This window comes from Girardinichthys multiradiatus, chromosome 15, assembly GCF_021462225.1.
Source record: "Girardinichthys multiradiatus isolate DD_20200921_A chromosome 15, DD_fGirMul_XY1, whole genome shotgun sequence".
Classification (NCBI taxonomy): Eukaryota; Metazoa; Chordata; class Actinopteri; order Cyprinodontiformes; family Goodeidae; genus Girardinichthys; species Girardinichthys multiradiatus.
The window spans coordinates 9549709-9577654 of NC_061808.1; the positions used below are offsets into that span (position 1 = coordinate 9549709).

Consider the following 27946-nt stretch of genomic DNA (forward strand, 5'->3'; position numbering starts at 1 on the left):
AAACTAACTTGATAAGAAGTCCACCGCACCCACTGGAAGCTGAAGGTTGCCTGGGAAGCTGGAGCATCCCCAGTTTTTTGTCACCAGTGAACAAAAACACGCACAACCACAGCCTTTGGTGGCCCTGCTGAAAAGACATGGGATCCGGGGGGGGAGAGAGTGGCCATTTATCGAGGAGTTAGCCGACCCTGTTCTTAATTTGATTTATTTTTTAATTCATCAGCCCATGAAACAACACCATGGCTAAGCAGTACGATGTGCTCTTCCGACTCCTGCTCCTCGGGGACTCGGGGGTTGGGAAAACATGTTTGTTATGCAGATTCACGGACAACGAATTTCATCCCTCTCACATCTCCACCATCGGTAAGACTCTTGTTTCCCTATTATTATCAACTGCCTTTATTGTTTATTTGAAATAAAATGCTATTTTAACATTTTATATTGTAGAAATTTGCAGCACATTAATTTTTTTCTCATCATATTTCAATCTTAGTTCCACAAATTCGACTGTAAAGAAAATCCCAAAGGGGTTTGTTGGAATTAAATCCAAGCAGTAAATTAATACAAAGCTGAAAAACAATAAATAAAACAGGCAGGGTGACAGAACTGATCATATGTGCCTTTTATGGTGAAGAACAAACACTGGGAGGGATGAAGATGAGTTTACAAAGTAGGAGCACTTTGCAATAACTGTGCAACACTCTGCAAAACCACTTACTGCAGAATTTCCTATGCAGACCATGTTTCTATAAAAAAAAAAATATAGGGTTCATCTGTTCTTTATTGCTTTATTTTTGCACTGCAGCATGACACGCAGCATAACTGAATACCCCCTAACTTCATTAGGTTTTGTAGTGATTCATTTTTCCCAAACTTAGTGATCTGTATTTGCATGCAGTAAAATATCCATTCATGGCATCTTCACCTCCTTCTCTATTTGCTGAGAAGGTCCCCTTCTCCTTGGTTTCATTTGGGTTTGTAGAATATCTGAGTTCGGACCATGGCAAGCACATTACTTGGCATCATTTTGGCACCCCCCACATACTGCGGCTGAGGCTCTTATCTCTTTCTTTCAGCAGCTGTATTTTCTGTGTGCGTGCATATTCAGGTAATAGACTGATTTCCTCCCCTGTAAGCTTATTTTTGTGAGATTCTGCAGAGGCTTCCTTCTGACATTGTTTGCAGTAATGAGGCACAGAATGGAGAAGACAAAATCCAGTCGGGAAATTTTGAACTTTTAAAAACAAAAAAAGAGCATATTTAGAAAATATTGTTGAGCACAGACAATTTGTGAGTTGTTTTAATTGATGTGTTTTGAGACAGAAACTGCCAGACAGATAGCACAATGTGATACACGATGGTGTCCCTATTTTTAAATAAATATCTATGAAATAACCCTATTTTTGTTCTACGGTTTGAAATGAATGTCTTTATGGAATGCTTGCTTGTTAAATTATCCCAACATTAAAGTAAAATAATTATTTTTTCTTATTGAATAAATAAATAAAAACCAAATTGTTATTACAAACCAAAACTGAATCTTTTTTATAGGAAAAATATCTACAGTGCCTTGCAAAACTATCAATTCCCCTTGAACTGTTGAGTGTGGAGTCCATTTGTATTCAACACCTCTAGTCAATAATTTGTAGAACAAGTTTTTGGTGTAATTACAGCTGCAAGTATTTCCAGGCATGACTCGTTTGCACATCTAGAAACTGAAATCTTTATATCTGAGGTTGTCGCCCTGTTGTAAGGTGAACCTCTGTCTCAGTCCTCTGCAGCCTCTAACAGGGTTTCTTTGATGATCACAATGTATTCATATTCCCATTAACTCTGACCAGCTTTCGGGGCGGCGCTGGTGGTGTAGGGGTGAAAGCGCGCGACCATATACAGAGGCTACAGTCCTCGAATGGCGGCTGTCCCGGGTTCGAGTCCCGGACCTGGCGACATTTACCGAATATCTCCCCCTCTCTCTACCCCTCTTTCCTGTCTACCTACTGTCAAAAAATGGAAAAATAAAGGCCACTAGTGCTGAAAAAATATATATAAAAAAAAAAACTCTGACCAGCTTCAATGTCCCTCCAGCAGAAAAGCAGCCCCACGGCATGATGCTGCCACCACCATGTGCTACCTTGAGGATAGTGTGTTGAGGGTGCTAGTTTTCTATCTCAAATGGTGTTTTCCTTTTTTGTAAATGTGTCAGAGAAAAGGAAGCTAAATGCAAATGTACTGCATATATCAAATTCCTGTCAATTCACAATTATGTGGACCGTTTTATTTTTTACATCCTAATAAAATACATTGAAATTTGTATTTGTGGTTAAAACTTCTTCTAGACACAATAGGCAGAGTAGTAACTCTTTTCTTTCTTGTAACTTCCAAAATACTTCTCTTCTCATCCGGTTCTGGGCAAGAAGTTACATCCAAGTATGAATTTTTTATGGCTGGTGTTAAATCTTCTACCCCAGGGATTGTGGTTATGACTCTGTGGTCTGATGAAGCTTTTATTGGTGAAGCAGCGGAGAGTTTTGTGTGCAGCAGATCTCTTAATTCAGCACTGGTTGAAAAAGAAGTTTCTTTAAGAATCTGGCTGAAGGATTTGATGAGTTTGTCCTCAAACAGAAGAGATCTGATCTTTTTATTGAATACAGCTTCAACAATAACTCACACCTGTCTGTAAACCTTTTGAAAAATCTTTAGGTTGCTTTTCTAATTTCATATGTTAGAGCGATAATTCGTCCTTAGCTTCACATTGATTTTTTTTTCAGTTCCCATTTAATTATCATTTTATTTTGTGTTCCACCCAAGTTTTTTATAACCTGGAGTTGCCTGTGCATGTAATTAATAATTTGACCACGAGGTCCAAATGCCTTAGTCAGTTGTGACATATGCTCGCATGTGTGCAACGTCTGCAGTATGCTATTTTAAGTTGTAGCTCCATAGCGCTCTATAGGAAGTCTCCACCCTGTAAAGGGATGCTTACATTTCCAGACTTATTTCTCTCACTAGCAAAGCTCTCTGTGCCAGTGTTTGTTAAAACTGATGAATCCAGTAATTTTGCTTGAGATTTGTTTGCAGTGAACTTTTCACCATGGCTCATAGAAGTATCAGGCTCTGATGTTGTGCAAGTGGTGAAGTCAAAGCAGTCACCCCGGATAGATGCGTTTAAGGCAGGAATTGTTGCCTACAGATCACGCTAGAGGTTTTATCTCTTACTTGCCGTGATTAACACTTCAGTGTCCAGAAGATCGACCATCAGTGCTGTCCTGAGGATCAGTATATAATTCCTCCAACCTTCACAGTGACAGAGAGATATATATTTTCTTCCATGTGGACCCTCATCTTTCATCAGCTCCACTGATATTACAATCACTCATCTTAATGTCTTATTATCTCAAAGTCTGGCAGAATGTCTCACACCTCAGTTTTTGTGTTCCCATACCGTATAATAATGCCAAAACATGATGGCAAGAAGGCAGATATGTATCTGTCAATGAGACAAGTTTTGTTGTTTATTCCTCTAAACACTCATATTTTCCCTTTAGCTACCAGCAAGTTATGTGCAGTATACTGATAACTGAACGTTACAGTATTATTTGCTTGTAATAGTTGTTTTTATGCAACTGCATTTTTTTCAGAAACAAATTTTTGTTTTTTTACTTTTTATGCGTCCAAAAGTTTAAAAAGACCCTTATTATACATAAAGAAAGTCTGAAAGTCTATTGATAAAGAGTAGGGCTGCAAATTCCAAAAGGTTTCCATAGGAATTAGCAGAAATCTATGGGAGTAAACCTGGAATTTCATTGGTGTTGATTCATTCAGGATTCATTCGGCAACTGGACTGCTAGTGTTGTTCCTTGAAGATGTTTCATCTCTCGTCCAAAAGGTTTTTTCAGTTCTGGACATTGGTTGGAAGTACCACGTTTAAAACTAGTCTGAATAATCTCAACAAATGGGCCCTTAAGGTCACTGATGGGGCTGTTAAGGTTACAAGAGTCACTGTTTGGGTTGTTGACACTTAAGGACCCAAAGATGTCACCTACTGATGCCAAAATACTGTATGTGTTGTTTTAGTCAAATGTCTTAAAAATATAATATATATGTTAGCATATAAGTTTTATAAGCAGGTAAGTTTATTGTATTGCACCACAGGTTATTTAAGTATTTTACAGGAAAAAATTAAAGAACAGAGATAAAATAGAGATAAAAAAGCCACCTGATAAATGGAAAAAGCTATCCAAAAATATAAAGAAAAAAAAAAACGTGAGGCATAATCAGATAAAAGAATGAAGTGCTAAAATGGGAATATTTAGACAAAGAAAAAGCTGAGGAATGAAAGAAATTGTAAAGCAATCTCTGGTCTTTATTGGTAAGCCTTAGTAAGCAATAATGATTTTGGTCCTGATTTAAAAGAGCCAACAGTTTCTGCACATCTCAGGTTTTCAGGTAGTTGGTTCCAGAGAAAATGTTACAGGAAAGTATCCCTTCTTGGAAGTAAACTGTAAAGAAATTGGGGGTGGTGTAAAACCTTTGCAAAGGATACAATATGCTTCCCAGTTTATCTGGGCTTTAGCTATTTTCATCCACTCATTGGATGACATCTTAGCACAAGACTTATGAGACTTGTTTATTTCCTGGAAACATTTTTGACAAGTCTGTGATTAACAATGAAGTCCTCATCTCAGAGTTAATGTTGAAGTGTTTATTGAAGTTCCGATTGCAAGCTTTCCCAAAAGGCTTCTCTGTCAAACCACACCTCACAGTTAGTTCTCATACTGTGATGGTCTGCATCAAACTGCTCTTTGATTTGTCTGTCCAGATTGCAGCATTCTTTTTAATATATATGTTTTTTGCAGCACTAGAGCCCTTCATTTTTCGACAGTAGGTAGACAGGAAAGAGGGCAAAGAGAGGGGGAGACATTCAGCAAAAGTTGCTAGGTCTGGGATTCGAACCCGGGACAGCCACATCGAGGTGCACATGGTTGCGTGCTTAATCCCTACATCACCATCGCTGCACCCCAAATTGCAGCATTCTAAAATGTCTAGGTCTTCGTCTGGCAAACGGTCATTGTCACATGGACCTATTTTCCTTTCAGACAGCAAAGCCCAGGCTGCAAGTCGGTAGCATTGTTGCCTTTCCTCAAGAAGGTCCTTAGTTTGTATCTCAGCCTGGGGTCTGCATGGAGTTAGCATGTTCTCCATGTGCATTTCCACAGGGGTTCTTTCTGGGTACTCCGGCTTCCTCTGACAGTCCAAAAACATGACTGTTACTTCAATTGATTACTTAGGTATGATTGTGTGCATTCATGGTTGTGTGTCTCTGTGTTGCCGTATGATGGACTAGCAACCTGTTTAGGGGGTACTGTCCGAGTGTTGGCGGTCAGACGCCTCGGAGCTCCTCCGGTACTTGAACCCCAGAAGCGATCACACACTATATCTAACACTGACTCTTAAAGGAATGACTCTCAAACAGTTTCTGACTTTTAGCTCCTTTAATCTCAATTAAGGCAGAGGAATGATTACAGAGATCAGCGCTGAGGCTCCCGTCTCGGACCATTGCCGTCTGTTAGAGCATGACGAAGAGCCTCGATAAAAGGTCACATATAGTTTTTATATCTGGCACTCCAATGCAATGGATGTGCCCTCCCTCAGTGATTATCAGTAGACTATGTGTCACCATTGTGGTGTCTATCTGGTAGGTTGTGTAATAGCTGGTGTCCATCCTTAATCTAAGTGTGCTGCTGTTTTCTAATCAACCCAGTTATACCGGCTGCTCCACTATCAACCCCAGTGCCCCAGCTCCGGGTCACTTATGACAAACCTTGGGCCATTTATCCTTGTACTGTATGTCTATGAGCATTCGTATCCTATTCTAACAAAAGGGAAACAGGGAACTTCTACTTTATTTCACTACGGTATAAATGGAAAAAACAGCTTTGAGCATATTAATAAAGGTTATTCCTAACAGTACCCTGCCTCTCACCCAAAGATTGATGGAGATGGGAACCAGTGCCCCTGTGACCCTGCATGGAAAAGTAGATATATACAATGGATGGATAGACAACAAAACCCTTTACTTGACAATTCTTTTAAGATTGAGCCTTTTCACTAGCATGTGCATAAACCAGATTAAGAAACTGTAATGCAATGTTGATACTCACAGATTTATTCAGTCTTTTACTCAGTATTTTGGTTGAATTTGCACCAATATGTGCTAAATCTTTAGGCTTATAGCATTATTTTGTCTTGTCTATCCACAAAAATAAATGTAATAAATCTGCAGTCATTAAAATGTGGGTATGAGTTCTTTCTAAACCCCTTGGCAGACTCTGGCATTCACACACCATTTTATTTTTACATTACCTGGGAGAGCTCTATGTGTCTTCGAGTGATGAAAGCCCAACACTTCAACAGGAAATAAAACTGGCCCTTAAATTGAGAGTTTTAGGACAGGTTCCACCCATTTCAGTTCTTCTGGGAGATTATCTGCATGATTTTTTAGCCAGGTTGGTAGAATTTGCATTCGTAAAAGGCTTGCTGTCCCAGAGGTGTCAGCTTGGCTTTCCATGCTAAACTCAGAAGTTGTATCTGAAAAATATAGCTTGTTTTTAAGATAATATAAAATAAATGACATAAAAATAGGCCCTTACTGAGTAAGGTGTTCTATGTTATTTTCACAAAACAGAATGCCCTGGTCTTCAGAGTGCACATTTCTCTGGCACAGAGCTACTCTTGAGATGATATTGATATTCAGTCACACTGCTTAGTTTAATCTTCCTCACCCTCATCTCAGTGGTCCCACCACTAGACTCCCTCTGGATCCCCTGGCTGTGAAATCAGCTATAAAAAACCCCACCTCTACCCATCTCTATATCATTTTACGTCTTTGTGTTGTTTGGGTCACAGGCTTGTCAGCTGGCCACTGCTCATCCCTCTGAGGGTTAAGGCAGGGATCACGGCCACTACAGATGGTTATCACCTTGTAAAGAAAGTAAAAATAAATAATATTTTTGCCATTGACAGTTGACTTTTGACAGGTTTTTCAGAAATACTGCGGGTGTGAGCTTATAATATTTCTGTAAAGGAAGTTGTAGATGTGGTCTTTCTTGTTTCCTATGCATTAGCAGAAGATCTCAAGAACTCTACAGCATTGAAACGTGTCCCCACTTTCATTTTCTAATTTTTAAAGTTTTTGTTTGGTCTCGAAAAGGCCTTTAAATAGTATTTATACATCCTGAACCCAGATTTTGTTACAGACTGACACAATGTGGCGCATAATTGTGGAAGGAAAATGGAGAAAGCTATTGATGAAAGTAAGCCATAGGGGACTCAGCAAACACACTGAAGATGCTATGGTCAGATGAGACTAAAACTGAAACATGGTGGTGGCAGCATCATGCTAAGGGGATGAGTTTCTTCAAAAGGGAAGGGAAGCTGGTCAGACCTGATCGGAAGCTGGATGGAGCTAAAAACAGGGTAATCTTGAATGAAAACCTGTTTGAGGCCGCAAAGAACATAGACCGGTACTATATATGAAAGATGTATTGACATACAAATCATAAGAATAGCAAATAAACATTGACTTTACCACAAGTTTCAGATGCAATTTTGGATTTGGAAGTTAACGTTGGTTAGAGCCTCCAACTTTCCCATTCCAAACTCCAGCATCTAGGGCTTCAAAATGTCTGTCAGTGTGGTGGTACTCAGAAACCTTAGTATTTACTAAGGTGGTATTTGTTCTAAAAGTTTTGAGAACCACTGGTTTAGATCAAAGAATATTTATATGTTACAAAGGCTCAGTCAAAGTCCAGACCAACAGAGAATCTGTGGCAAGACTTAGAGATGGTCTCCATCCAGTCTGAATGAGCTTGAGCAATTTCGCAAAAAAGCAAACGTGCAAAAAAGACTTTTAGCTGTAATCGCAGCAAAATATTGTTGATTATAAAAACATGCCACACTTTTTAGATTTTCATTTGTAAAAAAAAAAAGGAAAACAATGTGTCTTTTTTCCATACACTTCCAAAGTTTAAGGCACATGAATAATTTTACATGGCGTTGTAAGTATAAATCCAGAATGTGGTTACGTATTGCTGGTCACTTCCCAAAGAAGATGGTCCATTTCTGAACCATGTTTGTTTACAGAACTATTCAATTCAATTCAGTTTATTTATATAGCGCCAATTCACAACACATGTTGTCTCAAGGCACTTCACAACAGTCAGGTACATACATTCCAATTAATCCTAATCATTGAACAGTGTAGTCGGAGTTAGCTTTTTACTCAAATTGGATAAAAAGTTTTTCTATCTAAGGAAACCCAGCAGATTGCATCCAGTCAGTGACTTGCAGCATTCCCTCCTCCCGGATGAGCATGTAGAGACAGTAGACAGTCACTGGCGTTGACTTTGCAGCAATCCCTCATACTGAGCATGCATGTAGCGACAGCGGAGAGGAAAAACTCCCTTTTAACAGGAAGAAACCTCCAGCAGAACCAGAGCCAGGCTCAGTGTGAGCGGCCATCTGCCACAACCAACTGGGGGTTTGAGAGAACAGAGCAGAGACACAAAAAGAACACAGAAGCACTGATCCAGGAGTCCTTTCTATGGGAAGGAAAAATAAATGTTAATGGATGTAGCTCCTTTAGTTGTTTCACCTAGAAAGAAAGAACAGATAAATTCTGAGCCAGTTTTCAAGGTTAGAGTCTGAAAGAGAGCACATAGAGTTAATTACAGTAAAGGTCAATTGCCATATCTAGGAGAGAGAAAGGGTTAAACACTAAAAGACAGGGCTATGTGGATCATCGGTAGAGTGTGAGCATTAAGTTGTTGCCAGCAGAAGCTCGGACAATTCCCCTCTCCAGAAAGGTGTCACAGGTAGACACAGAGCCAGGCCAGGTGTAGCTTCTAGGAAGAGAATAGAGAGAACAAGGTTAAAAGCTGAAATAACAGCAAATAATGCAAAATTGGAGAGTAGTGTGAGAATGTAGCGAAGAGGGTGAAAGTGGTCGTTATGTCCTCCAGCAGCCTAAGCCTATAGCAGCATAACTACACAGTTAGTTTCAGTTCAGATTATTTAGTTAAACGGCGCTTATTTACAACATTGTCGTCTCAAGGAACCCCACAAAGGGTCCCACTGATGGTCACTAAAAACCACAAGGATTGGGATACCTTCCTCTGTCAGACTGATTATAACCATTGGAAAAGAGAAGGGGTCAGACAGGTAGCAGAAATGGAGGGTGTTATTACAGAACATTCAATGTTGTCAGGTGCAGCATCGTCTCCTTGTTATATCCTGGAATAGTCTGAGGTGGAAGATCATAACCATTTTATATTGGTTTCCAGCATTTTCATTATCATGCAGCTTTTATCAAACATTTTCAGTGTCATACTTCTGATAATTTAGTCCATAATCTTACTTTCTGTGTGTGTTAAAGCAGTATTTGCCCTCAGGGTCTGCCACAGAGAGGTGTAGGGTTTCTCATTTCTAGTTATGGGAAAATAGGCTTACGTCCTTGCATAGTTTGTTTCAGAAACAATCTCTTCTCTGTGATGTTGTCAAGGTTGCTTTGTTTGAGTCTCAGCCTGAATGTTTTAAGTTGCAATGTGTTTGTGTTTCATTGCTTTGATTTTCATGTTTTATATCACTGTTGGTTTTTCTCAGTTGGTGTTGCTTTGCTCCTCACACTAGGTGTTGCTTTACAGATAACACCTGCCTTTGTTAATTCATTGCCTCTCTAAGCATTTAAACAGTACAGTGCAAATGTTTTAAGCCATCCCAAATGCTGCATATTGTGCTTCCAAGGAGCCAGGCCTTCTTATCATTTACCAAAGTTCTTCAGGCTTTCTGAAGAGTTTTCTCTCGGCTTTGAAAGTTTTCTTTTTTTTTCCTGTTCGGTCTTTGAAGGACAATTGAGGATGGTAGACAAGTGTAGAAAAAAACAAATAGTACCAGGGGTAAGACACTGTCCATGGTAGATGAGCAGCATCTAAGTATAATTTTTGTTTAAAGCCAGAAACACCGGTTCAGTTGATCATCTAAACGTTTAACTAATATGTCTTTGGGAATCAATTTGTTGGTGCTAAAATACTACTTTATCTTTCAAAACAGTTATATAGGGACTTCTCAGTGAATCAGATTATCAATAAAAAGTTGATTTCTTTCATTCATTTAGGTCAAAAAGTGAAGCTCATAAATTATATAATTTTTTACACACAGACTGACATAATTCAAAAAATTATTTTTTTTAACACATAAATGTTAGGTGATGGCCTATATAATTAAGGGTAAGACTGCTGATCTCTACAGTTGTCATCCTCAAGGAGAATAAGTCATAAAAGGTATTTTCTAAAGATTTTTAGAATGTATTATTAATTAACAGGAATGGAAAGTTAGGTGGAAGGAAAAAAGTCTAGTAGAAAAAGGATTGTAAAACGCATTCCAAAGCTTGTTGGAGATATTGAGTCATGGCTTCAGGAGCTATCCTAGAGACATCTTTAGGTCACAGGCTACAACTGTAACATTCGATGGGAGACTCCTAAATCAGAGACAACATCAGAAGCATCTTACCTGGGCCAAGGATAAAAAGAACAAATAAAAGTCCAAAGTTAGCACAGCCATTAATCGAAGAGCAGTTAATGCTTCCTTCTGCTGACAAGATCTATGGAGATGCTGATTTCATTTTCCAGCAGAACTTGGGACCTGTCTACACTGCCAAAATAGTCACTACATGGATTAATGACCACGAAGCTTGAGTGGCAAGCAAACCTACCTGACCTAAACTTGTCAAGATAAAGACAATGCAGACAGTAATGCAACCACAGCAGAGTCACAGACTGGTCCCTCCATGCCACCACTGATACAGTAGTTCGTGCAAAAGTAGTCTAAGACAGTTATTGCATATACTGTATTGTATATACACATACTTTTCAGGAGGCAAACATTTCTCTTATTTAATTATATTTTGGGTTTTCATTAGCTGTAAGCCATTATCATCAAAATTAACAGAAACAAATGCTTGAAAGATATCACTCTGTGTGTATTGAATGTGTATAATATTGGTTTGATATTTGTAATATGAATTACTAAAATGAACTTTTTGATAGTATTCTTATTTACTGAGGTACACCTATATTTGAAAGAGCATGTTAAATGATTACAAGAAAATATCAAATGGAAGTAGAGTAATATTTCGAAATGCAGTAATCGTCTCAACATTAGTGTGTGCGTTATTGTACCCACCAAAGGCTGCTTTGATAGAATATTATATTTCAGTGTAATGCATTCATTCTCTACATATTGATAATATATCTGGCCAACTGCAAAGACTCTAACTCTCCTTAATGCCCACACCTGATGTATATCTTTATTAGTTGAGATGCTAAAACACACAGGCGTCTAAAAAGATTTCAAAAGAAAGTTTCAAAGAAATGTTATTTGCAATCAATCAAAAAGCAATTAATATTTTCAGCAAAACATTACATAATTAAATACTTTTCTGATATTGTGCAGCCCTAACTGGAAGGTAATTTGCACTTTTTCAGAGTACATCTCTATTCTGTGTCAGGTTTACTCTTTCCTTTGTGTTTTGTCAGATCAAGTCTTGCCGTGTTCTGACTTTCATTCTTAGGATTAAACTGCTGGAATTCCTCTGTCATCAGCAGGTTTCAATTTGTTTAATAAATCATATTCATACGTCTGTCCAGCTGCTTCCAAAGGCCAGACTGCATTTGCGTTTTCCCCATCAAAAAAAAAAACACAGCCCTGCAGGATGAGCTGTCATTTAAGCTGTATTCTTTACAATATGTTTGACTTCTCTCTTTGTCCCTCTTCTAACATTTTATGATATATTTTGGTCTTGACCACAAAATATTTACAATATTTCCTCTTGCATTTTTATTTTTGACCTTCTTTTTGTCCATTTACATGTAGGTTTTAATTGATTGGCAAATTGCTGCAGGTTGTTGTTGACTTTTATCCACTATCGGTTGTAACTGATTTAACCTCTTTGGATAGGTAAATCTAAAACCTCATATTGCACCTTGAGTATAATAATATACATCATCACTCCATCTACTATCTTGTTTATGAGCCAAAAAATAAGACAGTATAACAAACAAAGCAAAGAAATGCATAGTAAATGTGCAATGTATATTAAAATACTGCTATTTGCTTACAGTGGTAAAGATACCTATTGCACTTATATTATAAATGGTGGAAAAATGTTGATGTTCAGCCTTAAGCTCATTCACCTAAAATCAAAAGAGGACATTTATTGTTTTACATACACACGTGTACAATATTGTTTGTACCCTTCAGTTAATGAAAGAAAAACCCACAATGGTCATAGAAATAACTTGAATCTGACAAAGGTAATAATGAATAAAAATTCTATAAAAATGAACAAATGAAAGTCAGACATTGCTTTTCAAACATGCTTCAACAGATTTATTTTAAAAAATAAACTCATGAAACAGGCCTGGACAAAAATGATGGTACCCTTAACTTAATATTTTGTTGCACAATCTTTTGAGGCAATCGCTGCAATCAAACGATTCCTATAACTGTCAATGAGACTTCTGCTCCTCTATAGCAAGTATTTTGCCCCACTACTCATGAGCAAACTGCTCCAGTTGTCTCAGGTTTGAAGGGTGCCTTTTCCAGACGGCATGTTTCAGCTCCTTCCAAAGATGCTCAATAAAATTTAGGTCGGGGCTCATAGAAGGCCACTTCAGAATAGTCCAATGTTTTCCTCTTAGCCATTCCTCTTGGGTGTTTTAAGCTGTGTGTTTTGGGTCATTATCCTGTTTCAAGACCCATGATCTGCGACTGAGACCAAGCTTCCTGACACTGGGCAGCACATTTCTCTCTAGAATCCTTGATATTCTTGAGATTTCATAATACCTGCACAGATTCAAGACACCCTGTGTCAAATGCAGCAAGGCAGCCCCAGAACATAACAGAGCCTCCTCCATGTTTCACAGTAGGGACAGTTTTCTTTTCTTCATATGCTTCATTTTTCCGTCTGCGAATATAGAGCTTATATGCCTTGACAAAAAGTTAAATTTTTGTCTCATCTGTCCATAGGACATTCTCCCAGAAGCTTTGTAGCTTGTCAACACGTAGTTTGGCAAATTCCAGTCTGGCTTTTTATGATTTGTTTTCAACAATGGTGTTCTTCTTGGTTGTCTCCCATTAAGTCCACTTTGCCTCAAACAACGTCAGATGGTGCGATCTGACACTGATGTTCCTTGAGCTTGAAGTTCACCTTTAATCTCTTTAGAAGTTTTTCTGGACTCTTTTGTTACCGTTTGTATTATCCGTCTCTTTGTTGTGTCATCAGTTTTCCTCCTGTGGCCACGTCCAGGGAGGTTGGCTACAGTCCCATGGATCTTATATTTCTGAACAATATGTGCAGCTGTAGTCACAGGAACATGAAGCTGCTTGGAGATGGTCTTATAACCTTTACCTTTAACATGCTTGTCTATAATTTTCTTTCTAATCTCCTGAGACAACACTTTCCTTCCCTTCCTCTGGTCCATGTGGAGTGTGGTACCATGTCACCAAACAGTACAGTGATTACCTGTAGCCCTATATATAGGCCCACTCATTACAAGAATGTAGACACCTGTGATGCTAATTAATGGACACACCTTGATTTAACATGTCCCTTTGGTCACATTATTTTCAGGGGTACCATCATTTTTGTCCAGGCCTGTTTCATGAGTTTATTTTATTAAATAATTCTGTTGAAGCATGTTTGAAAAGCAATGTCCGACTTTCATTTGTTCATTTTCATAGAATTTTTATTCATTATTACCTTTGTCAGATTCAAGTTATTTCTGTGACCATTGTGAGTTTTTCTTTCATTAACCGAGGGGCACCAACAATTTTGTCCACGTGTGTAACGGCCACTGAAGGTCTTACTCAACTTTGTTCAGCCCTTTAGCAGATGTGCTTCCAAACACTCAAACCCTCTGACAATACCCCTAGATGGAGACATTTAAATTGTATTGTATTGTTTTTAAATTATATTGTTTAACCTTCCATGTATCTAGTTGGACCAAGAAGTACAGATACTGGCTTGTTTGATATACAGCATCCCCCACATGATAGGAATGTATTATTTTTAACAAAACCCCTGGTCTCACAATTGTTGCTCCCAATGCTGTTACAATTTGTACAATCATTCTAGTCTTCCCACTGTAACATTTCGTAAGATTGAAGCATACAGAGAGAGGGATCTTTGACCATTTCTCGATGCACAATAACCTAGAATCCCAGGTCTTTCATTATGCTATCTTATTTTTAGCTTACCTTACAGGTTTTCTGTAGGGGTTAGGTCTGGAGGCTGACATAGGAGAAGGTTAATTATTTTGTCTGGTGAGCCATTTATGTGTTGATATGGCCACAACTTTAGGCTTATCACTGTGTATTTACAGTTTTTTAGTAGCAGTTGCCAAATTTTTATTAAAAATGTGTGGATGGATCCATACATTCTAAGGTTCCCAATGCGTTTGATAGTGAGACACGCCCACAACATCACAGATCCTTTACCGTACTTAACAGTCGGCACGTGGTGCTTTTACATACTTTTTATTTTTATTTTATTTTACTAGACCCACCTGTATCGTGTGTTTCCAAAAGGCTAAATCTTACTCTCAACCCAATCAAAGCACAGGGTTCTACTTAAGATCAAAGTGCATTTAGCAAAATCCACACTTAAATTTTTTGTGAGACAGAAAAGGCAGTTTCCTGGCATCACTCCCAATTAAATAGGAGGTGTATAGATAACATCTAATTGCTGTTATGGGGACTAGGTGACCAAATACTGGGGCTCTTTTCTGCAGTTCTCTAACAGAGAACTTTCTAAACTTGCCTACTAATCACCCCACTGTCTGTAGTGGCAAGATAAACATGGGTAAACGTTCAGCTTTGTTTGTCTCAGTTCCAGTTGGGTTTTTTTTAAGATGTAGGCAAGTTTAGCCGAGTTGCTATCATATGGCTCAAATGGCTAGGAGAAATGGCTTTCTGTTATACCTCATAATAAATCTCCAGGGACATCATGTATTAATAAAAATCTGCTCAATGCAGATTAACCTTTTTAAACATAAGATTTCATTTTAAAGGTGGGATTTTTTCTACATTTCAGTGTCAGATTATGCTGCTGCAAGAAAAGGTTAATTTATTTGAAGGCTTTTTATACATAGAAGAGTCAGTTAGTGGAAAAGTGATGTAGGTGTGTGTTGCTTCATATTTTGGTTAATACAGAGCTTAGCTGTTCAAGGCAGATCAATGACAATTAAGTTAAAAAATAAATAAAATAAAGGGTTTCGGCCTTTCATCTCCAGCGCCTGCACAATGACAGGGCATGACAGCTGTTGTCTATCCTCTGCTGGTTATGACAGTCATAGATGATCAAATCCGTCCTCCACTGAATAAATGTCATCCACCTGTTCATCCATCCATTACTGAGGCCATCGCCATCACCTACAGCTCACTGACATGCGTTACTGCTCAATCCATCTTATATTATCAAACACAGTCAATTAGTCCAGTCAGTTTAGGGGTGTGTACACATTCATTTTTACATGGCTCTCACAATGTCAATTTAAATTAGCTGCTGTCTCTCACACTGTGCACATTTTCCAGCATTGTTACAGTTACCAGTGAGGGAAAGTGGAAACTAAATTCAGATTTTTTTAAAGCTGCACTTTGAATGTTTTTTTTTTTTTGCTATAATAATTAAGTTAAGAAAAAGGAAGCATCTGACTCAGACCAAATATTTAAATATTCTGAACTGTGTCACAGTTGTTAGCACCAAATCAAATGCTGTGGCCGCCATAGCCTTCAGGGCGCGCCACAAAATTGGAAGAAATCACCTACAATATAATTATATTAAAACTAGTTATTACTATTACCTACTAAAATATAAAAGCAAAAAAAATCAAATGTAAAGCAATGCCTAATTAATACTACAACAGAAAATCTAGGAAAGTACAGCTGTAGCAGGAGAGGTGAGGTTGAGTAGGTAATGTATAGTTTATCGAGTCGATGTAGTAATAAAAAGCACCACTAGATGGCTCTGAAATGCCGTTTTTGTACATAGTTTTGTATATAGTTGTATATAGGTAATTTCTGTAGTGTTTGTATTTAGTTATTTAATTTCGTTTTTTATATAGTCATTCTATAACTAACTAATGTAGCACATGTGTTACTGAGTTATCGTGTATAAACTGTGAAATTATTTAATTTTGATATTTAATTTTGGCTTTTGTATTTAACTTATTTATTCACTTAGTTACAGGAATTTTATTTTGCGGTATAAGTATTCATATTGTTTTTCAGGGTATTTTTGTATTTATTTGTAATTTGTTGAGCATGTAAATTGGGTGACAAGTTAGCTTATAAATTAAACGCAGTGATAATAGCAATGCAATTTGATTTCTTTAGTGAGCGTATTTAAATTGTCGATGGAGGAGGGCGCCATGTAAAATGTTGCCTCAGGCTCAACATTGGTTAGGGCTGGCTCTGGTTAGCACTACCTTACAGCAAGAAGGTCTTGAGTGCTTTTCAAGATATTGTACAGGACTGTGATTAGGTACTGATTTAAAGAAGTGCAAACATTTGGAAGTGCAGATAAATAGTTTTGTTAATGCAGCTAGGATTTATGTGTAGGACATACACATTTCTTATTATGGTTCCAGTGGAACCATCTGCCTTTGAATACATTTTTTTGTGAACACATACAACGCATCTTATTTTCACAAAAATAATAAGAGTGGCAGCAGTTTCTTATAGTAGAACAAAAATAATGTCATGTGGAGCTGCACAATAAATGGAATCACAGTCTTCATTGTAATATCAGTGTTTGCAACATTAAAATGGGGCTTGATTTGAATCCTAAAGCTATAGAGAATTTATGCATTTATGTTCTTGATCTCCAAATATGACATTTATTCGAAAATCATTGTCTCTCTTTGATTGCTGTATGATATGCATTTCAGCTTTGTATCCTTGACTTTTATTTTGAAAAATGACATAGGTATTCAGATCAAGAAGATTTTCTAAAAAACCTGAAGCATACCGTGTAGTTTGCTCCTTAAAAGTTGACTCAGATGTTTGGGCTGAATTACATAATTCAGTTTGGTTTTATTTGTGTATTTAACCTTATTCGTTTACATTTGGAATTGAGCTTTCTTGTAAAACCAAAAACCTGATTACTTCTTCACTTCTTTTAATTAAAAGATTCTGACTTTACCTACTAATAAAACTAATGTATAATGCATGAAGTTTCTTCTTCAATAGCCTCCCCTGCCGCCCGTGGCAAGTCAAGATACTGATTGCTGTGCTGACCTTCCAGTTGGCCTGAGCGCTCTGTAGCTTAAAGTTAACACCGTATCTCGTCTTCAATGAGGTCTCATGGTGTCAGTTCAGTGCACTCCAGCCCCCACTTGACTCCAGCTTGCTGCAAATATATGGCCTAAAAAATCTGGCAGGCTATTGTGCATCTGTCAGCTGTTTTCTCATGTCTGCTTCTTAAATTATGCAGAACCTTGCTGAAAAGCAACAATAAAAAAAAATCACACACAAACTGCAGATCTCCCACTCCTGTGAATCGATTGGAGTCAGTTAATTTTTCTCACAGTGCAATGCCAGCTGTGACACAGAGGTGCTGCTGACTATAAGGGTAATTGGGTTGAGTTTCTAATTGATCCCTCTGGGATTAAAATGGTCTAGAAGCTTGAGGGTTTTTTTTTTTTTTTATTAACTCAAAGTCACCAGTCAGAGAAGATCAATGAAGAAAAATAACCCAATTATTTTAGAAAACTTTGATTCTGTTTAATTATATATTTAAGATATATTTAATTTAGATGGCATTTACATGCTATACTGTGTTTGTTTTGTGTTTTAATTGATAGTGGTAGTAAACTCTTAGGGTAACTGCCTCTCCTGTAGTGCAAGAATTTAAACCAATCAGCAACGACCATGATAAACAATTATGATGAGAAATTGTTCTTACCTGTATAAGTGAGTTAGTGAAACCAATATAGACAAACATATTCAGTAAATTAGAATATGTTCTCCAATGAGGATAATTTGTTTTGTTTTTTTAAATAACTTAAGCAAGTATTACACATACCTTTCATTAAGCCAACTTTCTGTATTAATGAACGATAAACAACATTTCACTACCAAAGAAGCATTTCTTTTACTTACTAAAAGAAATGTGTACATAATGTTGTGCCTGATCTTTGTGCTCTTTGGGCAGACTTTCTCTCAGTTTCTATAAAACCTGGCTAAACTTTGATGGTGTTGGGGTTTTAATACTGTGTCCTAACAAGAGTCTATTTTTGATACTGTCCTTAACCTTTAAACCAATTTGAATAATAAACTTAACTTGACTGCGTTGTTTGATTACTAGGATCAATTTAAATGTATGTAATTGACTTGGAATCTGTCTGTATGATTTGATTGAATTGACTTTTTTTGTAATGTCCCTTGAGACGACATGGGTTGTGAATTGGCGCTTTATAAATTGAAATGAATTGAAATTGCCGTTGACCATAGTATTCCTGAAGAATGACTCTAACAGATTGTTAGTATAAGAGGGACTGCTCTGAAATTATTCAACAAGTTTGTCTGACAGATTTGTTTTCATGCACAGCAGAAATCATCTGTTCCTATCAACATTTCTGAGGGGTGTTCCACAGGGATCTGTACTTGGACCTACTTTGTTCAATATGTACTTGCTTCCCCTTGGCAATATTATCAGAAAACTTGATATAGAGTTTCAAGCCACTCTATATATCTGTTTTTCTACTTTGTGTAATTTTTGAATTATAAATCTGAGTGAACAACTTTTCACTCCATTCTCAAGCCACTTTTATTCAGCATTTACATGATTCGCCCTAGCTAAGATGTTTTAGTATTAAAACATCTCCTACCATAAATATCGTTATGACACACAACTTCATATATCTGTGTCACCACAAAACTACAGTCCACTATAACCACTGAGCTAGTGTCTCCATAATATGCATGAGTGGGCCGTTCAAATGTTCATGCAACTTAAAACAGAAAAAACAGAAGTCATTGTTTTTGTTCCCAAAAAATAAAAGGCACAGCATTCTTTCATCTAGCAAATATGGTCAAAATCAGAGACAACCTCTCGAAAACGTTGGTGGTGAAAATTGTCCATATAGATTTCACTTCCAGGCTGGACTATTGCAATGCAATTTTAGCTTGATGTTTGAAGAACACTAAAAATTCAGCATTAAATTCAAAATGCTGCACAGAGTTTGACAAGAGACCCCATGACAAGAGATGTGCCTTAATGCTAGTGTTGACCTTGCCTACATTGGCTCCCTGTAAAACAAATCACAACATTTTAAACATTATCATTATTGTTATTATTAAGCATGTGACCCATGTACGGAGGCCTTAGTCCTCGACGTAAGATGTCGCGGGGATCGAATCCCGGCTCTTTGACGCTTTCTGCGCTCCCTTACCCCGCTCTTTCCACACCATCTTCCTGTCTACTACTGACTACTGTCAAAACAATACTTTGAAAAATAAAGGCCTCTACAGCCTAAAAACAACAATATATATATTCAATTCAATTCAATTCAAAAATATTTTATTAATCCCGAAGGGAAATTAAATGTTGTTATAGCTCATATTATGAAGGTTTCTTCAAAGAGCCGTTGTAGATGCTGATGGCTGTGGACAGGAAGGATCTCCTGTAGCGCTCCGTCTTACAGCAGATCTGAAGAAGCCTCTGACTGAAGACACTCTGTTGTTGTAGGACAGTCTCATGAAGAGGATGCTCAGGGTTCTCCATAATGTTCCTCATTTTATCAAGAATCCATCTTTCCACAATGATCTCCAGAGGTTCCAGAGGAGTCCCCAGAACAGAGCCAGCCTTCTTTATCATCTTGTTGAGCTTTTTTAAGTCCCTGGCTCTGATGCTGCTTCCCCAGCAGATGATGGCAGAAGAGATCACACTTTCCACAACAGACTTATAGAAGATATGCAGCATCTTGCTGCAAACACCAAAGGACCTAAGCTTCCTCAAGAAGTACAGTCTGCTCTGTCTTTCTTGTAGATGGCTTCACAGTTGCATCTCCACTCTAGTCTGTTGTCCAGGTGAACACCGAGGTATTTATACTCCTGCACCACCTCCACTTCTTCTCCCATGATAGAAATAGTTTTTGACTTATTCCTGTTTCTCTTAAAATCTACAATCATCTCCTTTGTTTTAGTCACGTTCAAAATGAGATGATTGTTTCCACACCATGCCACAAAGAGGTCCACCACCTTCCTGTACTCAGCTTCTTGTCCATCTCTGATCCACCCCACGACTGCAGAATCATCCGAGTATTTCTGCAGATGACACTGGAAGCCTGAGGTGTACAGAGTGAAAAGGAATGGTGAGAGTACAGTCCCCTGTGGTGCTCCTATGCTGCTGACTACCTGGTTAGACTCACAACCCTTCAGTCTCACAAACTGTGGTCTGTTTGTCAGGTAGTCTTTGATCCAGGAGATTGTTGAGGCCTCCACCTGAGTCTTCTGGAGTTTCTGACAAAGCAAATCAGGTTGGATTGTATTAAATGCACTGGAGAAATCAAAGAACATGATCCTCACAGTGCTGCTGGCTTATATTGTTATATATTATATATATATATATATATATATATATTATATATATATATATATATATATATATATATATATATATATATATATATATAAATGGTTATGTACAGATAGAGTTGATAAAGTTGTTATAACTACATGTTAAATCAAAAATAACTTCCAGTGTAAGTAATTAATTTCTTGTTATTTTGTATAAGTGAATAACACAAACTAAAACATCTCACTGATTGATTTAAGCTTCAGAAGTAATAAAACCCTCAGCTTTTTGTAATAGACCTCTGACATCCTGTTTTTTTCTCTTTCAGTCATCCTTTTATTTTTCTCCTTTTTTCTGTTATCATTTCAACATCTTTTTTGTTTTATCAAGACAGAGAATTTAACTTAGCGGTCCTCTGGATCAGTGCCTTGATCTCCTAACAGGCAGATTATGCTGTGATGGTGGGACTCATTATGTCAACGCTCTCTGTGATGTTTACAACGTAGCAGGAGAAAAGTGGTGATCCTACTGTCTGTAAAACACATCTTCCTTCAGTCACTTGTTGAGAGAAAGCAAATGGGCATCTCAGGGCTTTTAAGCACTGATGTTCTCACTGGGAGAACGTTAAATAAACCCAGGACTCCCCTGTGAATGTAATATTTTTCTAACTATCTCTTCTCTCCTGTAGGAGTGGACTTCAAAATGAAGACACTAGTAATAGATGGTATCAAAGTTCGAATACAGATATGGTAAGATATTGGAATGAGGCATGAAGTCTGGTGGCTTTCTGCAGGAGATAGTGTGAATGCAAAGATCTGTTTGACAGGATATGATTTAGTGTTCAACATGTTTCAACAAGGTTTTGAGATTTTTACTGCTTCCATTAAAGCTAACAACAATGATACAGCACAGTTAGATGCAATGTTGTCTTTTTGTTATAGGAAATTAGGAATTTGGCGAAGTTTATATTTACCAGTTATCTGTTTTGCTTATTAGGATTAGCTATGTTTACATTTGAGTAGGTCCAAGCTAAAAAATAACAAGTTATGGATCTGGAATTAAGATGCGTTTGCATGTGGTGAAAAAATAAGACCAGTTTAATTTTGCTGCACCTCTAGACATTGAAAAATGAAATGATGTATAATTTCAAAACCTTTTGCTCTTTTATGTGACACAAATAATTTTCAATTCAAGTCAAAAATTAACAAATCTGTTAGGGAGAAAAATGTAAAAAAATGTTCAAAAACACATTGGTGCACAAATCTAAAGTAACACTTTAGTTGAAGCTCCGTCTTTTAAAGTTTAGCATTCAGTCTTTTTTTCTTCATGCCATCAATTATAATGAATCTGATTAACCTGAATGAAAGTTTAGCTGTCCTAGGATGATTGTTCTTAGATTTCTCCATTTGTATCCTTTCAATAAATCCATTGCTGGAGAGAAGATTACAAAAGATCTAAAGAATCTCATTGTGCACAAATATCAGTCAGGAGAAGAGTACAAAAGTATATACACGTTATAATCATTTCACAGAGCAGTAAAGACATTTTTCAGTAATTGGGGGGAAATATGGGACAAAAGTGACATTACACTAAGGGTGTACTCACTTTTGTTGCCATGTGTTGAGTTATTTTGAGGCGACTGCAAATTTACACTGTTATACAAGCTTTACACTGACTACTTTACATTGTATCAAAGTGTCATATTTTCAGTGTTGTCCCATGAATAGATATAATATAATGTTTATTAGAGCTGTATCCTAAATATTCTGGTTCTCAGTTGTTCTCAGATCACAAGATGTTGAATTTAAGAGTCACTGGTTCAGAGTCTAATTGGGGTCAGATTAAGTTAAAAGCATCAGCTGCTGAACCAAAGCACCCTTCCTGTGGTTTCTATCTAGCAACACCAGCTGTGAAAATGGAGTAAAAAGAGCAAATCTTCTTTGGAAACACTCACAAATGATGTTCCTAAAATGCTAAATGTTCTGTGCGTTTGTTTCCGTGCAGGGATACAGCAGGCCAGGAAAGGTACCAGACCATTACCAAGCAGTACTACAGACGAGCACAGGTACATTTATTTATAGCACTATTGAAAACATACAACTTTTAATAATATTTTTAACAGCTAAAAATGCAAATATTCCGTTTCTGCTTAGAAATGAGTCATCTACAATATAAGTCATGCTTATTCCAGGCAGCACTGCTCTCTGTTGCTTTTTCTTTAGCCTTGGGCTGATATGAGGTTAGAAGGGACCAAACTAAATTGTCTTTTTACCAGAAGCTGGTAATGAAATTTAAGTGAAATCATCTTGTTCCTGTTTAGTGATAAAGCACTGACCAGATGGCTTACAGCTTCTGCAAAAGCTTCCAAATTACCTGGCAGTATTCAGATTTATTTACATGAATCATATTACTTTAGCCTAGCTCAACCTAAATATATTAGGCAATCACATCTGAAAATCTTTGAGATTTTACTGCCGTGCTAAAATTAATTTGATTCAAGAACAATTAAATAAACACATAGATGTAAAGTTTACTGTCTGAAGGGCTCTGACCGTCTCTTTTCTCTCTACAGGGAATCTTTTTGGTGTATGATATCACGAGCGAGCGATCTTTCCAGCACATCATGAAGTGGGCCAGTGATGTAGATGAGGTGACTCATGCTCTACGCTTTTAAGAATATATCAGGCACATTAAAGAATCAGAAAGCATGTTTTCCACATTTTAGAAAAAGCCACTTTAACAGATCTGCTGAGTGTTCAGAGAGGCATTTCTGACAGAGAATGTGGTGAGATGGAAACCATGTATGAGATATCCTCTTTAATATCCAGTGTCTGGAAAAATTTTAATAGTGTTACTAAAGGAAATAACATTTTTCCAGGTTTTTGTCTTTCACAAGCTCTTTCCCATCCACTACTTTCCACTGTCTTTTCGCTCATTCTTATATTTTCTGTTAATTGAGTCATTATCAGAATAATTTTCTTTGCTGCTCTGTAGTCTCTATTGATCTTGGCATGCCTCTCCCTACCTTTAATCATGCCCATATTTCCTGCATGCTGTCACTTCTGTGTTTCCTCTCCTGTCAGCTTCTCCTGACATTTAAAATGACCATTTCGGTCTCTTTATTATTGTTTTGAATCTCCTTTAATGTCCCCATGACAAACATATACAGTACGCTCCAGAAAAGGTCCAGAAGATTCTCGTTGGGAACAAGTCAGACGATGTGGAGAAGAGGCAGGTGGCCACAGAGCAAGGTGTCAAGGTGAGTCAGCTACAATCTGTCTTTTGCAATTTTTTGCAGGAGGATTCTGGGACTAGTGTGCATGATATTTTCAAGAAGAGTTTTAAATTTGGTTAAAAGTGGAATTGCTGTTCCCAAACCTATAGTTTTATTTCAAATTTTAAAGGAAAAAATACAGTTCTTTAGTATATTTCAATTATGCAGAGCTAAATTGTGGGAGAAATTGGCACGAACCAAGATAGATGCAGTTTGAAAAGGTCCCACTAGAGGGGGCTCCTACCACACGCTTTGAATTACCCTGGCATTAAGAGTGTAGAGCCCACGTGTTCATAAAGAAAATAAAAATACTTTTTCTGTCTGAGTTTAGGTTTTTGGTCCAAAAAAACTGGACTCATAATGGTTTGATGAACTGAACGTTCTGATTAACTATGGCATGGTCTTACAATACAATTTATGTGCATAGATGAGGCAAAGTAACCCAAGCAGATTGCAAACCCAAAGAATAAATGCAGCAGGTTTCCACTTAAGGTGCAATGTGTAAAATGTTTTAGTTAAAAACACGAGGGGTGGGTGTGGGGGGGGGGTGTAACATTTCAATCAAATAGGTGACCGAACGTCATATTAAAAGTTAAGCAGTGTGCTCGGGTTTACCTTTCTTTTCTGGTTTTGGGGTTTGGCCCCTCTTTTCTTCTACCCACCTCATCCAGTTAGAGATGTGAAAAGTTTGTTCGACTTGCCAGGAATGGCATGTTAACCTCAGTCCATCACAAAAAAAACACATATTTTCTAAGTTAACGCTTTTTGTCAGGATTTAAGTTTCTCAATCTGTTTTTTTCCTTAAAAAAAAAAAGCAAAGGTGGATTTTTTCCCCCCCATTCCAAATATCCAAATTTGTAGATTTTCAGCACATGAGAAAATGTTAGAGGAAAACAACTGAACTTGAAATGTTGATGGAATTTAAAAGGACTAAAAATAAGTGTTGCTGGAATCCGATCAGGTTTTTGTCCATCTTCATGCACTTTGGAAGTAAGTGAAGTTGTGTCAGAAGCTTCTGGATATCTGAGAATAGATTTTGGAGCAGTTCATCACAGATTTTCTTGGTTTTCCAGAAGATCTTGGCTGATTTCCTTTGATCATAGGGTGACAATTTGGGTCTTCTCCCAGAGTTCGGCAAAAATGGAGTTTAAACGAAAATTCAGAATGAAAGACTCACCTTCACCGCCTCTACCTTCCAATGACTCTTCTGTGCGTCTCCCAGCCTTCCAATCAGCATCCTGTCCGTCTGATCCTTCATCCAATCACCTTCCGACGCCTTGTTTTTAAAGGACCTTCAGCTGTGTTCATCCTCGCCTGTCAGCTGAGCTCATCCCTCCTCTACCCCACCTCCACCATCTTCCTTCACATCTACTCCTGGCTTCCTCGCTCCCTGGCCGCCAATCCACCACCAGTGTCGGATCAGGGGGAAGACATCTCTAAATCTAAACCTTACAAACGATCATCTTAGCTCATGTCATTCTCAGCATTCATGTCTTCCTCCCAGGTCCGAACGCCAAAGAAATAACCATGTAATTTAACATCATTAAAACTTTTCTAATTGAGAGTCTTTTCAGATTGAATTGCGACACATCCAACTAACTTACATTCTTATCTTTTGATCATAGGATCTCCAGTTGTTTGAAAAATGGTATAAAAGACTTTCTTAACCTGTACAGATCCTCTATATTCACTGCAGTGCCTTTGGACAGTGGCCAATCAAGCAGTAGTCAATCATAATTATTCAGAACCTTTAGCACAAGCATTGGTTTTAGTAGCTTTATGTTGGAAATGTGTGTTTCTTTTGTCTGAATGTATTATTTTATAATGATCTATTTTAACTATTTGTTTTTGTTTGGTTCTGAAAAAAAAAAAAAAAACAGAATTTGAACATAACTTTTTATTTTTCTCTGTTGGTGAAAATGACTGCATTTTCTCAAATGAAATCAAATCAGTAACTCAGTACTTTAACTGTTTCACCAAATACTTTGTTACTCTTACTTGAGTAATCTTTTGGATGACTAATTTTAACTTCTACTTGAGTAGATATATTAAAGTAATGCTATTCTTACTTGAGTACAAATTGTTGGCTACTCTATCCACAATAAATTCAAACATGCGCTTCCAATTCTTAAATTTAAACTTAATTAAAAGAGTTTATTCACTAATTAGGATCTCCAAATAACTTAAATTAAAATGTTTTTCTGTCTTCCAGCTGGCCAAGGCCTATGGAATGGACTTCTATGAGACAAGTGCCTTCACTAACAACAACATAACAGAGGTGAGATGATCTGAAGGGACCTTGAAGATTCATGATCAAGACCAAGTTGTCATATTATTCCAATGTTTTTCTTTTTCTTTGGTATGTTTGTCAAAGACTTTTACACGACTGGCTGAGCAGGTGCTGGCAGCCAACAAGAAGGACCTGGATCTACTCCGGATATCCCTCAATGACGAGCTGAATCTTACTGCTCTGGAGGAAGAGGAGGGACTGTGCGACAGTGCAGGTGGCGAACAGCACAAAGCCTGCTGGTGTTAAGGAATGGTGTAAACTGTATATGACCACCTGTCTGCAAACACTCTTGGAAAAATCTGCTTGAATTTGGTTTTAGTCTGAAATAAAACAGACCAACTTTAAATCAGATTTGGAGGATCACAAAATGGATAAATTTTTCAAGGATATATATAGAGAAACATTTTTGCCTTAATGCACTAGGTGCATAACTAAGAGTTTTCTGTAAAGTTCAGGGTCACTTTAACCAAATGCAATCCCCATCCACCAATTTGGCTCAAAAGCTTCCAGGACAGGTGCAAATGTAGATTTAATCATCTTTTTTTCTGTTTTCATAGTATGTTCATTTTTAGATGGTGGCGTGTGACTAATTGGAATTATTTCACCACATTAGTTTTCACATTCATTTCAAAGCTTTGTCTCTGATATCAATCATGGGGCTGGCTACCACACAAAAATGCTGCAAATGGATTAGTTGCATCCATTCTCTGATAATGTTGTGTGAGAAGTTACCACAAGATGGTGCTAGGTGACTTGGAAAAGCAGCAAACACTGGAGATAATGTATGTTCAATGGTCTGACATGATCAAGGGCTTTTCTTTTGAAGTTCCTCCATTGTGTTTGTTTTTAATTACACCTCCAGAAGCTACCTTTAATGGACATAAAAAAATAATAATATATGCAGCCATTTCTTAATTTCCTTGCTTTGTTTTCTTGTAAAAACCCTGTTGACTTCTTGTAGGTCAGATCTACCTTCTTAAGGTGTTTGATAAGAGTTGAGAGCAAAATTACAAAACTTCTATTTCCCTGTAGCAAAACAATGTATTTTTCTATGTTCTCAGTCTGTTTTAGCATGAAATATGCTGCACTCAAAACAGCTTGACAGCCTCTCTTTGCATTTTACTTAGCAGATGTTTTAAAAATATAACTGATATGTCATTCATGAACTTTACAACTATACTGTTCGGAACAAACAGTCCTCAGAAAAAAAACACAGATTCTTTAAAATATTTACGTTGTTGAGAAAAGTTCTTGATTTTTGTGTCTTTGTACAGATTTTAGCAGCAATTTTCTCTTTTCCCATTTCAGAAGGAACAAGTGAAGGTTTTCCATGCAGGTCAATTTTCTTTCATTTTTTACTGCAACTTCAGTGAAGTTAATCATCAATTCAGCATAACAGAAACAGAGCACTTGACCAGAGTTGCCTCTTGGAAGGTTACACAGAGTATTTCTCATGTAAGAGAGCTTGGCTGACTACATTTTTGCAACTTAGAATTCCTAAATGCTACTTAAAACAAGTGTTAATGTGTGCCATATGTGATATGATAGTTCTGATAGTACGTGGTACTGAGTGATGTAAGTTGTAGATACACAATGTATTATCGGGTTGTTTTTCAGGAACATTTTGTTTCTTGTGCACTACATAAATGGTAATTGTGGAACTATGTTAAATGCAAACATGTAAAATGCAAGTTGTTATTCTTAGAAAAAATATGCCAAACATGTATGAGTAAATATTTGAAGACTTGTG

The 27946-nt window shown here is 37.3% G+C and overlaps 1 protein-coding gene across 1 annotated transcript; it reads left to right on the top strand.

Annotated features, from left to right (window-relative positions):
• The first annotated feature begins 16 nt into the window (after nucleotides 1-16).
• Nucleotides 17-27946, top strand: rab15 (RAB15, member RAS oncogene family). Its single transcript, XM_047387259.1, has 7 exons — nucleotides 17-363; nucleotides 21321-21381; nucleotides 22637-22697; nucleotides 23205-23282; nucleotides 23802-23891; nucleotides 26119-26184; nucleotides 26281-27946. The coding sequence occupies exons 1-7, from the start codon at nucleotides 240-242 to the stop codon at nucleotides 26440-26442; spliced, it is 642 nt and encodes a 213-aa protein (XP_047243215.1). The 5' UTR covers nucleotides 17-239; the 3' UTR covers nucleotides 26443-27946.